The sequence below is a fragment of the Pristis pectinata genome, chromosome 20 (genome assembly GCF_009764475.1).
Source record: "Pristis pectinata isolate sPriPec2 chromosome 20, sPriPec2.1.pri, whole genome shotgun sequence".
Classification (NCBI taxonomy): domain Eukaryota; kingdom Metazoa; phylum Chordata; class Chondrichthyes; order Rhinopristiformes; family Pristidae; genus Pristis; species Pristis pectinata.
The window spans coordinates 27,498,403-27,512,401 of record NC_067424.1 but is presented as its reverse complement, the minus strand read 5'-3'; the positions used below and the strand labels follow the sequence as shown (position 1 = coordinate 27,512,401).

The 13,999-nt window shown below is 39.0% G+C and overlaps 1 protein-coding gene across 14 annotated transcripts in view; it reads left to right on the top strand.

Annotated features, from left to right (window-relative positions):
* The window catches only part of ppfia4 (PTPRF interacting protein alpha 4), a 450,605-nt gene that overhangs the window by 329,459 nt on the left and 107,147 nt on the right, over window positions 1–13,999 (top strand). For all 14 annotated transcript variants that reach the window (XM_052034523.1, XM_052034517.1, XM_052034525.1 and 11 more), the window contains exon 4: window positions 6,925–6,999. In XM_052034523.1, the coding sequence (XP_051890483.1) occupies window positions 6,925–6,999 (75 nt within the window). The remainder of the gene's footprint in view (window positions 1–6,924; window positions 7,000–13,999) is intronic.

The following is a 13,999-nucleotide window of genomic DNA, read 5'->3' as shown; positions in this document are numbered from 1 at the left end:
TGCCTTATCATATATTTGGGGACATTTCTTGATAAGATAACATAGTTGTAGCATTGTAAACTATAATAGAAACACTTTGGCTGATGCTTTTTTAAAAACTCTTCACCCACTTACAGTGGACACAAATTTCTGTCTGTCAAAATCTCAGTGGTTGACAACTGTGACACTTTGATTTTCCTCCCAATCTGCCCTGTGGCTAATTCCTGTTAAAGATGAATCCCAAGTCACAATGATGAGTTTTGTGAGGGATGTCACCAATCTACTGGGAATTTGTGTCAATCCAAACTCATCTAATCTCTTAAATGATACGATCTGTTCACCTTCACTGATAAGGGGATTAGTTTTCGTAGTTTGTTTATGAGCAGAGCTTTAAATTATTCACCCTTACATTATGTTGAGAGTGATGCATTTTGAATTTGCATTTGTGCAAACAAATGTGGAAAGCTCAGTGTAACTCCAAAGCAAGCGTTTTCTCCTCCCTAATTTGAAGCATGGCCATGATGGAAGCCTTGTTTATAAGTCAAAGTAAATTTATACACAAATCGCTGAAGTAACTATATTTACTTTCATTACAATTCATGCCACATAAAGTTTTGGTTTATTATGTCTGGCTAGTCCTTTGCTAACTAAAGTAACCAAGACTAAACCTACTTTCAGACTCTCGTCATACCCCCATTCTTTTGGTTTCAAATAATTTATCCTGTTTTACCCTCAAACTTGACATGGTTTCCTCATCTGTAGTTTACTCTTGCAAAGCTTTACATGGCCGTGTAAAGACATTTATCCTAATATTTTTAAATTGGTGACCCTATATCACATGATTTCTCATTCTCTCATCACTTTATTAAAACCTTCTGTAACTTAATAAAAAAAAACTGTAAGAAATTTTCTTCTGGTCTTCTCTGCTCCAGTGGAAATGATCCTCATATCTTTAGTCTCTGCTCGTAACTATGATGTTTCATTCTCAGCATCATCCTGGTAAATTTTACTGTGGAAACTCAATGGATTTTATTGATTTCTCTGAAACTGAATCTCATAAGTGGGGTACAACATGCCTACACTGCAGTATTATCCATGTAGCTTTTGTGACCAAGGCCAAATACAAGAAACTGCATAGTATGCTCTAATGTTTGGTGGTGATTTATCATTACTTCTTTACATTTGTATCCCTATTTCTAAGACCCAAATGTTATTGGACCTTATTAATGGTTTTATCATCTTGCACACAATTCTCTGTTTAATGTTGCTCTGTGAACTTCCGATCCACCATTTATCCACACCTTTTGATGTCCAACTATTTCTAATAGACTAGTTTCCCCAAGTCAACATTTCCATTCAAAATTGGTTTTGCATTAAATTGTGTATTTGGTTTAGTGAATACTGCTAATGTCTTTTCATTTACTAGATTAAAAAGACTATTCTTGTATAGGCCGTGCCATCATTCTGATAATTGGGTTGTAAGTGCGACAGGTAACATTCAATCGATTCAGAACGTACATTAAATAATATCTTTAAGGAGCAGAGAAACAGTGGGTTTGGAAGGGTGTTGATTGGTCAATGTGACAGCATAATTATATAAGGCTGTAAAAGAAGTAAACTGAATTCTCAGTTTTGCCTTTAGCATCAGAGACTGGGGAATCACAAAGGCTGCAGATGGAACATTGCCAACAGCTTTGCACCCAATTTATGTGAGGGATATAAAAGCAATACAGACATAGGTTCACTATGGCTTTATCAGATATGATTTACAGTTGTACAAAAGATTTGATATCAGGATATTTCTACAAGAGTTGCAGAAGCTTAGGAATAGTCTTTGGGAGACCTTCAAGATTTAAGGTGCCATGAATGGGTAAATATTGTTTCCATTGTTCAGTCAAATGGCACCAGTTTAACACAAGCCACAACAATAATTAAATGGCAGATTTTTCAGCCACAGACTACTATTGAAGCATGGCCCATAACGGGGAGTAATAATTTGTAAAAGACAAATACTGCAATGAATGGGGAGTTTGGAAGAGACCATTACGACTAGACGGCCTATTTAGTGAGTCTATAGGACACAATATCAAATGGCCTATTTTCTGCAGTGCAAAGTTCTGTAATTGTGTTGCAATGGACTGAATAACTTCATTTAGATAGACCTCTATTTCTGCCAGTCTTTAAAATGAATTCCCAAATTCAAAGATTTAAGAACGCAATGTAACGCCTATCTTTGTGCATTTTATAGAACTAAAGAAAGTTCATAAATATGTACATAAAGTTTAATTAAACTGAATGTCTGTTCAGCTGCTGAGCTATTTTCCATTAATTAAACAGAATAGGAGTAATAAATTAGAATGTTGAAATAAATTCTTCAACGAAGATTGACAAATTTCAGATTCAGCTGTGGCCTAATGAACTGGCTCATGTAACGTAGGATCAGTGGGAATGTTCCCATGGCAGTTACCAAATTGTGATCTGGTGAGCTGGTGTAGTGATGCATTCTGATGTTGAATACTGAAGTGTCAGGTTCTGTCTACACTTCCCAGAAAGATGAATTCCCACATTTTTGGAGTAACTCCTCTGGTAGCATGACTCATACAAAGAACATCAGCATTCTGCTTAAATTAATGGCTTATTTATCTACCCACATAAAGATATTCCAGAGAAAGTTCCTAGTCAATGAGCACTCAGCCTGTCTGAATATCAGCAACCTAAAAGGTAATGATACAAGAAAATTGAAATGCGCCACAGAAGAGGTAATATAAAATGTGACTGATAGCTATGTATCGAGGCTGTGCTCAGCCATTTGTAGCAGGCTATGTTCTTAACACGAACTGCCATTGATCTCCAACTGTTAACGTCACATGGAGCTTCCTGAAGCATTGCCATAGAGCTTGAGAGCACAGCATGAATTGAAATCAAGGCTCTTTGTTGCTTGTCACAGTATTTTGTTTCATAGCAATTGATTATATTATTATCCATTTTATTTAACAGAACTGATCAGTTTATTGATGAAAAGAACAAACAATGATTTGTAAAATGCAACTTGCTTTGTTCTGAATTTGTGATTGCAATTAACATTACTTTCCTACATTGATGGTGTTATTTCAGATTCTTCACTTGCTTTGTGGTCCTTTTATCTCCAGAAAGATATTCAGAGTTCATACCCTTATCGATATTTATAGTGTTGGAATTATCCCCAAAGCTTTCATTGTCACAAGCCCTTATTGACTGCTTCTTTTGAAGTGTGTTGAGCTATCACACTGACTTTTTAATAAGCAGACCATTCATAGTGTTGCATTAAAGATCAGCACAGTTTGTTTTCTCCATTCCTTATCTCTGGTCTTCCAGTATCATGGCTACCATGCCTACAGTTATTCAGTCATCTTTGTATCACAAAAAAAACAACTTCTTTCTCATGCATGACTTGAATTATGGGCCGAATTTTATACTTCCAGTGTTGCCTGCAGTGTGTGGGAAATCTGGAATATTCTTCAGCATGTCTGTTGGTGGTGATTTGAGTCACTTCAGTAATACATTATTTTTAGATATCTTGACCAGTTAGCTTGAGTGGGTGTGATGATGAATTGTATGAATCCATTGCAACTCCACTGTATAATAGGACTTCGTAGACATGGTAGTTGATGGAATTGCAAAAAGTAAGCAAACAATTGAAAGAATAAATCCAGAACGCATAGCAGGTCAGGCCGCTTCGGTGGAAAGGGAAACGGAGTTGACATTTCAGTTTGAAGATTCTTCCTCAGAACTGAAAGAATGGGTTTTTTTATGTTCCAAGCCTGTCCCTCTTTAGTGTTGCTCTTGGTGATGCTGTAGCCAGATGGGCACACAGACATATGATAAGGAAATAGGTACTAAGTGTGTTCAAGAAGGCCTGTCTGGAGGAAGCAAGCAACAGGACTGTGCTACCGTACTGCTGGATTCATTGCTGAAGACAATTCAGTGATCTCAGCAGAGCAGGACATCTGAATATGGTGTATACATCATTCTGATGAGTACATTGACCTAAACCTATCATTTTGCCTTATAACGTCTGCTCCATCACATCATTTCTCACATCAACTCATCTTACACTTATCCTTGCCTGACTGCACTTCCACATCTCTCCAGCTCCACTCATAATTGGCCTCATCTTGATGTAAAGTTATGCCTCTCCTTCACGGTTGCCACCAATTAAAATGTCCGTCTACCTAAACATTTGTATATCATTAATTTCAAATACTTTGCTTCTGCCCCAAATTGAAGAGAGCTTTAGGGAGAGAAAAAGAAGCAGAAGTGATGACTTTCCAGCCACCTTAACTCAACGTGGCAGAGGAAGAGGCACTGGAATTAAGAGCAAAATTGGAGGGAATAACTGAAGATGAGAGGGTCCTGGCGATCTGGTGACAGAATTCAATTCCACCCATTGCATTTAACATTCACTCACAAAGATTTGATCAGCATCTAGTAAAATACGACATGTGAATAATGACACCAAATTTTAATCTGAATAAACGTAATTCTTGTTCTTAATCTCCCACAGGTGCTTCATGCATTTCAATGCACGTGACAAATGAATATGACAACTCTTCAGAGCAGGTCACTCACTCCCTAAGGATGCACTGTCACAAACCATGAATTAGCACAGACAGCCACACTCTGATGGGGACAGTAAGGTGGGTTTTCAACTGGTGACTCACATATCACAAGTAAGGATAGTGGAGCTAGGGACATCAATGCCAACTTTGCATCAGGGGGTGGAGGATGCTCCAAGCTCTGCTCAGCTGGGCACAGATGCTACATTTCGAACTTCTGAAAAACAGGATACTTTCTGAATGGAGCAGCAGGGAATGTGTGATGGATTGGCAGGCATCCCCAGCTGCTCTTGTGTATAGCTTAGCAAGATTGGAAGAATTTTGTTCCAGCATGTGGGGTATTAAGTTGCAGACATTAGTAATTGTGTACGACTTCATCCATGAAAAATGGCTACCTTATGGAGTAAATGCAGCAATTAAATGAGTTGCAGCAAAGTGTTTGACAACTCTTTGTCAGAAGGAAAGGATGAAAGGGCCATGTGAAGCTTTGATTGAAGGACTCCCATTACTAATCCATTGCCTCCCACACTAACTAACATTCAGTACTGACCTCTCCACTTTCAGTCATTATTTTCCTATATTCCCTGATGGATGAGTTTGCCCCTACACTGGTGTAAATGGAGCAGACTTTGGCAGAGTCCTCACGTAGTCTTGCTTGAAGCATCTTGTGCTTTTTCACAGAGACATGAACAGCCTGCCTTCTGTTTCTAAAGCTTTGGGGGTGGCCTCCACTGAAATCCTAGGAAGAGAAAGAATAAAGAACACGAGTATTTTCCACAATTGTTAAGTTTCAGTCACAGTTTTGACCGGCAAAAATGTTATTTATTTTCCACCACTTTCTGCCATGTTTGGTTCATATCCAGTTTTTATCCCCCATGAGATTAAATGGTAAGACATAAATTGATGCCCAAGGGTTTTGGGGGGTCGGGGGTGAAGATTGGTGAGTGGGGAGGTGGGTGGGAACTGTGAAAGAGCTGCTTGGATTAATAGATCTTCGGTGAACCTTAACATGCTGCGGAGATCCCAGCCAGCAACATGCGCTGCATTAAGTGGATCAGGTCACTTCTCTTTCTCTCAGTTGTCTGATTATATAAAATGCATGCTATAGGTCTAGACCTCACCACTGAAGTAAAGCGCAGTTCCACCATTCTGGGAACACTGACTGGTGTACTTTAGACAGTGCCTCCAGGCATCATATCTTCAGTTTGATGATGGTTTGCTCATACGTATCTACATAGCTTTGTGAAGGGCTTTGCTGAATTGCTGTTGGGTCTAATTGATTAGGTGTCTTCAGTCACTATTTGAAGAAGTAACCCTTCTTTCTTTGGTGACTGGCTGCTAAGTCTACTTCAAGATGCAGAGGTATAAGGGAGGGTGGACTGCTTCTGGGGTTTGGACTTATGGTAGCTGTGCAGGATTCTTGCACACACATACAGAACGATCTTACTGTGGTTGCTCACCACTACATTTTGATGGAGTGGAAACCCTTGTGGTTTATTATGCACCAGGTTGATGTGGTAGTGCCTTATTTGCTGTAGGGGTAATGGATGACATCCTGCATCTGAGAAATGTTAGGCAGAGCACCAAACCTCAGAGTCTGCTCTTTCCAACTATGTGCTTGGATTGAATGCAAGAGTTGACATTTTTGGAGTGGTTTCCTGAATGCGGTCATTTGCAGTGGATTTAACCTCACTAACCCCTCTGAAATTCATGAACTCCACTGCATCACTATTCCGTCCTATAGCTCTTGATTTAGGCTGATATAAAATTCCCAGCAGGTTTAGTTCTCAGATCAAGTTCAAGTTTGTGACAGCATCGGAAATAGAGTTTCTTATGCTTTGATTCACAGTCAGATTTGTATCAAGCACACTTTCCTGTGATGGTATTTGTTCTCTGGTGTGATAAAATATAAGTATCAGTTGTGCACTTATTCAGAGTCTGGAAGTTAACTGAGGAATCACCAACTAAATCTCTGAGTGACAGGAGGTACCATATCTATTCTGCTTTGTGTACTTATTAAGTCCATTCATTGTGATTTTCAGTAGAGCCGTATCTGGACACATTGGTACCCCATATTTGTGCAAGTTAATGACTAACTGAGCACAAAGAATGTGTTTCTAACCAAAAACCCACTTAGTTGCTCCTTAACAGCATTCAGGTGAGTTAGGTAAATTGCTATTGTTGGTGGTGGTTGGTGTGAAGTTGGGTCCTGATATTCCTCAGCACAAGTTGTTGCTCCTGCACTCTTACTTTAATTCTAGCTCTTTCCATGTGCCCAATTTTATTAATTTCACCCAAGGTGATGAACTACAACGTGCTTGAATGCATTTCCTATTCTTAATTCCTCAAGGTTCGTGAGCGACTCCGAGTTGCTCTTGAGAGAGTATCAACGCTGGAAGAGCAGTTGTCTTCAGCCAACCAGGAGGTAAGACCAAATTTCTGCAAGGTTGTTTGTTGCCTGTTGTTACAAACTTACTTGAGTTCAACTCTACATTTGAGTTTTGGTGAAACACTTGAAATTTGTTGAGGTCCTCTCTTTGATTTCTGCATTGGTTGGTTAGGAAAGGATCGACTGTCATATTTATCTGCCTCACATTTCCTCTTCTCTCTATCAAATGGATCCAACAATCATATTATTAGCTGTGAACATCTTGCTGTGCATGTGTTTTTTTCAAATGATGTAGTTATGTATTAATGGATTAAATTCTTCCCCATAAAGTAGCAAATAGAACTTAATGTACTACAAGTGAAAGTAAGTTTACTGGGATTCTCTTGCATTGTAGATTGGCAATCTTGATTAGCTATTGAGTGAGCTGTGCAGATGATTCTGTATTCCCAGTTAATAGTCTACTTTATCAGATTTTATTTACCTGTCTTGGAATGGTAATAATTAAACATATCGGCCTGGATTTTGCAATTGGCAGGAACATAACACCAGTCATCATTGACTCAAAAAAAACAAGCTGCCTACAAAGATTGAACGATCTTGGCAATGTGGATATCTCTTCTGAAGTCGTGTCAACTAAAGAGTATCTGTCATCAGACTGACTAAGCAACCAGTATTTTTCTCAACCAACAAACAAGAAAATAAAAAGCACATTGTTTTAATAAACAGAGAATTAAATTAAAGTTAGGATATCCAGATGAAATTATGGAATAAGCCGCAATATCATTATTAGGTTTTAAAATATAATACAAAACATTTTTTATGTAACACATGGTATTCGTAGACAATCAGTTTTCTTTTAGAGCTAAAGAAATTATGCCTTTAAACATAATTTAAAACTCAGTTACACTTCATACAGCAAGGTATAACATTTCCATCAGCATCAAAGGAAGAATCTGAAGCTAAGCAATTATTTCTTATGGCTTGCTAGAAATTCTTGATTTCACCACATTAAGTCCTCTTTCCAACTATGCCAATTGGTTGGTTATTTTTTCCCAACCTCTGTTATTTTTCAATAACTAAAACAAAATTGTGCCAAGGAAGTAATGCATACAGTTATTTTAATACCCTGATGAATATTCTCCTTAGCAACTTTCTGCAGCGCCTAGGATATTACTTTCTGATCCCTGGGAACTCAGGACAATCCTGAAAATTAGGAACTCCCTCATTCCATCCAATGCTCCATTCAGTTTGATTTGCATGGAGGAGAAATTTAATTTGCGATAGTTTAGAACATGTTGAGCATTAGAAATATAAATAAATGGGAGCAGAGTAGGTCATTCAGCACTTCAAGCCTGCTCTGCCATTCAATACAATCATGGCTGATCATCTCTCTCAATACCATATTAACTCCCTCTCCCTAAACTCTTGATATCTTTTGCATCTAGAAATTTATCTGTCTCCTTCATGTGTTGTGACTTGGCCGCCAGCCCTCTGTGGTAGTGTAGTCTACTAGTACACCACCTTTTGAGTGAAGACATTTCTCCTCATTTTAGTCCCTAAATGTTTCACCCTGTATACAGAGACTGTGGCCCCTCGCTTTGGACTCTCAGCCTTGGGAACACCTTAAATTTTTTTAAAATTTAAAAAATTAAAATTTACAAAAATTTTATTTATTTTTTTTACAGTGTGGTAACAGGCCCTTCCGGCCCAACGAGTCTGCGCCGCCCATTTTAAACCCAAATTAACCTACCCGTACGTCTTTAGAATGTGGGAGGAAACCGGAACACCCGGAGGAAACCCACGCAGACATGGGAGAACGTACAAACTCCTTACAGACAGCGCCAAGAATCGAACCCCGATCACTGGCGCTGTAATAGCGTCGCGCTAACCGCTACGCCACCGTGCCGCCCCACGCTACCATGCCGCCCTTGCATAGATCCTCTCTCATTCTTCAAAACTCAAGTGAAATAAACCTGGTTGACAGCTTTCTTCATATTTGCAGCAGGCACTTCCCTGCTTGGCTGAATTGAGTCAAGCTGTCCCTGCTGCCTCAAAGGAGTCCTCTCATCTCCTTACTTATAAATAAGCCTGAGCTTCAAACGAAAATTGTCCATTTTAGCAAAGGATATTAAATGGCAGAATTGTACATCATTCCTAATACTACTTATTTTCTAATTTATAACATTTAATCAGTCTGGAATGGATTTCAACTGGGATTAAGCTGTTATAACATCTAAAGAGCTGCACAGGGTCCAGATATATTGAGGTATAATAATTTTTAATTGCTGCTGAATTTTGGGTTTTATGGGTTTTCATTACACATCATATTTGCTTATTATTTTTGGCATCTTGGGTACTTTTATGGAGATTTCTATAATTACAGTTTTTCTTACTGTAGTAATGGATTTGGTCTTTCTCTTCTCGAAGTAAATGGTAACTGTCTCTTGTACTTGAGAAGCTTGAAGTGTGATAAATTCTTTTTGATAGCTTGTCTTTATCATTGAACAGTAACTATGGACATTATGACATTAATCTCACTGCATGGTTCAGGATTAAATGATAATGATAGTTTGTTGGTCTCTGATGAAGCAAAATTAGGAATTCATTCTCAGTTTCAGATGACATAACCTAGGATTGTTGATCAGTGTATCATTACATTGTCAGTTTATATTTCGATGTGACATGATGGATGAAATTGGCATCCTGATTCAGAATTTGATACCAAAACCTGAAGGTAACTTAACGCATCGCAGTGGTCAAGATTTGCTTTTAGCAAAAGTTTAACAGATACTTCTGACCAGCATAGGTAAAGAATTGTTCTTAGCCAGTGTGGCTAAGCATCAGATAAAGATATTAATTGAATCTTTTAAGCATGTACCTTTATCCAGAGCCCATAGCTTTTAAAGAAATAACTATTTTAATCATTGTGTAATGTTCATTGTGAGCTAATATTAGGACAATGATTTGTAGTTTACAAGATATGAGTGTTGGGGAATGATCTCACCAGTTGGTTTAGCATTAACATCAACAAAGAGGGTGAAAGTATGATTTCTAAATGCAACATGACTTGCTTGGACCTAACTTAGTAATGTCAATGTATTCAACCTGAAGAGCAAATGTAGTTCAAGTATTACAAGGTAACATTTCTTTTTTGTCTTGGTGACTTTCTCACTCTGGTTAATCCAGGGACGATGGTCAGATTTCCCTCTATTTGTAGAAAGCCAAAAACCAAACTCTGACAAAGTACAGGACCTGGACGTACAACATGAATCTTCACTCGATTGATTAGTCTTATGGAATTAAGTAGACTCTTTTAATTGGTCCAGTCCCAAGTGTCAGACATCAAACAAACAACAGCATAACAATCATGCCAATGTAAATATGCCAAACCAGCAGGACATTCAGAACAAAAACACTTCCTAGCCATATTTTAAAAACAAAATCATAGATGCCTTGCACGCCAGAAATTAACAGTGTGAGGCTGTCTGATGTTGTCTCTACGAAAGGCAGCCAGAAATGTATTTGTATGGTTGATCCAATTTTGTCAGTTGAAGTAGTTTCAACATTGCATTGACTAATATCCTTTGGTTGTTTTTTTCCTGCAGTGTTTGGCATGTAGTCATTGGAACAGGAAATGCAACAGCTTCTGTGTTCAGTTTTTGCATGCTGTTGACAGTGTGATGAATGGACTCATTACACTTAGTTTGGAAGAACTGAAAGATATTCTTCAATATTGGCTGCACAAACTGCTTCCTGCAAGTTACCTCACCTCGAACTCATGTTCTCCTGCATTTAAGGCATTCCAGAAAAAGTTCATGAGACTGATTCCCGAGATAAAAGAGTTGTCTTTCAAGGAAAAATGAAGTCAGTTGGGCCTAAAGTCAATTAGGTTTAAAAGAATGAGAGCTAATCACATGGAAGTATAATATTATGAGTGTGTTTGACAAGTTAAATGCTGAGAGGATGTTTCCTCTCATGAGGGAATTCAGAATGCCAGGGCGTTGTTCCAGTGTAAGGAATTTACCCATTTACGCTGGACCTAAGAGGAATTTCTTCTCTGACGGTTGTAAATCCTTGGAATCCCGCACTCCACAAGAAACGTGACTGAGTCATTGAATGTACTGAAAGCTGAAATTGATTTTTGGGCTGCAGGGAAGTGGAGTCTTCTAGGGAATAGCTGGGAAGTGCAGCTGGGGCAGGATCAGATCAGGTCTTATTGAAAGGTGGGGTGAGGTTGAGGAGCTTTATGACTTATTCCTGTTTATTTGTGTTACGTTCTAGGCTAAGCATTAGTTTTGCCTATCAATGAGTGATAGCATTGGTCAAAAAGAAGTGGAGGGGATTAATATTGTGCAGCCATATTCATGCTAACTGCATAAGGCTGCATTTATTCTGCAGCTGCTGCTTTGAGACTGGTATTTTAAATGGTGGATATGAGCTATACTTAAAGGTTCACATTGCTTTATGCCTAAGGAGAACAAAGCTGCTTTCATTTACATGCCTTCATTCAACTGCAACAGGATACTGGTTGAGATTTCATTTCAGAGAAGAGCTGAGGAACGACTTGGAACAATGCTAACACTATAATGCAAAACCTTGAAGCCTTGTAGCAGTTGCAGTTTGAAACTACAGGAGGATTTGACTGTCTCTCTAGGATAGGTTCTGAGCATTTGTCTAATCATGAACAAACTCCCTTCACGATTATGCAATGTGGTTTGTATTGGTGCACAACCATAGTCATTTCACTGCGTTAGTGAAGATTTAGTAGCCAACTCAACACTGTGTGATATGAAAGCATTTCTTATGCTAAAACCTGAATATTATGTTGTAACTCAAAGTAAAATATGCTCATTTGTATTCAAATAAAATTTTATCTTCCCCAAATACACCAGATGAACTGTTCATCATGTGAATTAGCATTCAGTGGTGATGTGCTTGCAGAGTGTTAGGTTTTTATATCCTTTCTGTATATATACTCTCAGGCAGTCCTTCAATTTAATTTATCACCTGCAGAAATTCCTATAGCCAATATAACCTTGAAAAGCAGCCTATTTCCCAATATATGACTAATCAGAGAGTTGATCTGTCATAAACAAAATTTGCCCATACATCTTCACAGAGGGCTGAAAATTCTTGAATCCCAATGCATTTTTGAAGATCTAAATGAAGTTTAAAATATTCTACAGACTGTACCCTCAGCAAAAGATGCTGGTCATTCAAGCTAAGCTTATGCTCCAGAAATATGTGCACTGAATGTTTATGCATTAACAGTCTGGAATAACTACTACCTTGAGACCAATATTAGTGGAGTCGTAAGATTACACAGTCTTACAAAATAAAGAAAGCAATTTGGATCAACAGATCCATGCTAGCATTTGTGCTCCACATAAGCCTCTTTGTACTTTTTCTCCCTCGTGCTTTTCCCAGCTATCCTAAGGTATTCATTCCAGATAAATTCAACAACCACATACCAGTCATTTTAATTTGAATAATGTGGGGATTTTTGCTGAAAATGATATTGATAGTCATTTTCGGAAGATTGCTAAAGGAAAGCCAGCATATTTTTTTAAAGGCAATTTGTGCCTAACTAACTTACCTTTTCTTATGACATAGAAAGAAGCCATTAAGTCCATGCTGGCTCTCAGAGCAATCCCATCAATCCCATTCCTCACCTATTTCCTTGTAACCTCTTCCCTCATGTACGCCCATGAACACCCCTTTGATTCTCTGATCTGCCATCTACAATAGGGGCAGTGGTTGCCAATTAATGGAAAGAATAGGAGGATATGGCAAATAATGCGTGGCTGAAAAAATTGGTGTAGGGGGCAAGGATTCAGATTTTTGGACCATGGGGACCTATTCTGGGGCAGAGGTGACCTGTACAAGAGGGACGGATTACACCTGAACTCGAGGGGGACTAATATCCTGGCAGACAGATTTGCTAGTGCTGCTAGGGTGGGATCCTAGATAAATTAGATTGGCAGGGGGTGGGATCCCTAGCAAAAGGGAGCCAAATGAAAGGCTTGAAAGTGATGCAGAAGTCAGTGACAGCAAGTTGAATAGGTATGACAGGCAGGAAAATGGCAGGGAGTGAGGAAAGCCTATTGGTTTAAATTGCATTTATTTAAATGCAAGAGGTCTGCCAGGTAAAGCGGATGAACTTAGGGCTTGGATTGCTACATGGGACTTGGACATTATAGCCATTATGGAAACGTGGCTAAGGGGGGGACGGGACTGGCAGCTAAATGTTTCAGGGTAGAGGCGAAGGAAGGAGAGAAGGGGGAGTTGCATTTTTGATTAAGGGGAATGTCACAACAGTAGTCAGAGATGAAATTACTGAAGGATCATCCAGTTGAGGCTTCATGGGTGGGATACAGGGAGATTGTGCAGAGTTGTGAGAATAATAAGGTTGTCATAGTAGGGGATTTTAACTTTCCTAACATCGACTGGGACTGCCATACTGTTAAGGGCTTAGATGGGATGGAAATTGATGTGCATTCAGGAAACTTTCCTTGGGCAATATATACAGGGCCCAAATAGGGAGAGGGAAAAGCTGGACCTACTCTTGGGTAATAGGGTGGGGCAAGTAACTGTGGGACTAGTGACCATAGTTCTATTAGTTTTAAAATAGGTTGATTGGAGTAGGTTTTTTGTGGGCAAAGTGACCACAGGCAAGTGGGAAGCCCTCAAAGACCAAAGGGGACACCTTTGTGTGGAACCGCAGGAGGTGGGCAAAGTCCTTAATGAATAGTTCTCCTCTGTTTTTACTGTACAGTAAGACACAAAGACTTCAGAGCTAGGAAAAGTAAATGGGGAGGTCTTGGAGATAGTCTGCATTACAGTAGAGGAGGTGCTGGATGTCTTAATAGGTATGAAGGTAGATAAATCTCCATGGCCTGACCAGTTACAGTACATCCAAGAAGACTGGGAGGCTAGAGAAGAAATTGCGGGAGCCCTGGCTGAAATATTTGCATCATCATTAGCCATGGGTGAGGTGCTGGTGAACTGGAGTGTAGTGAATGTTGTGCCTTTATTT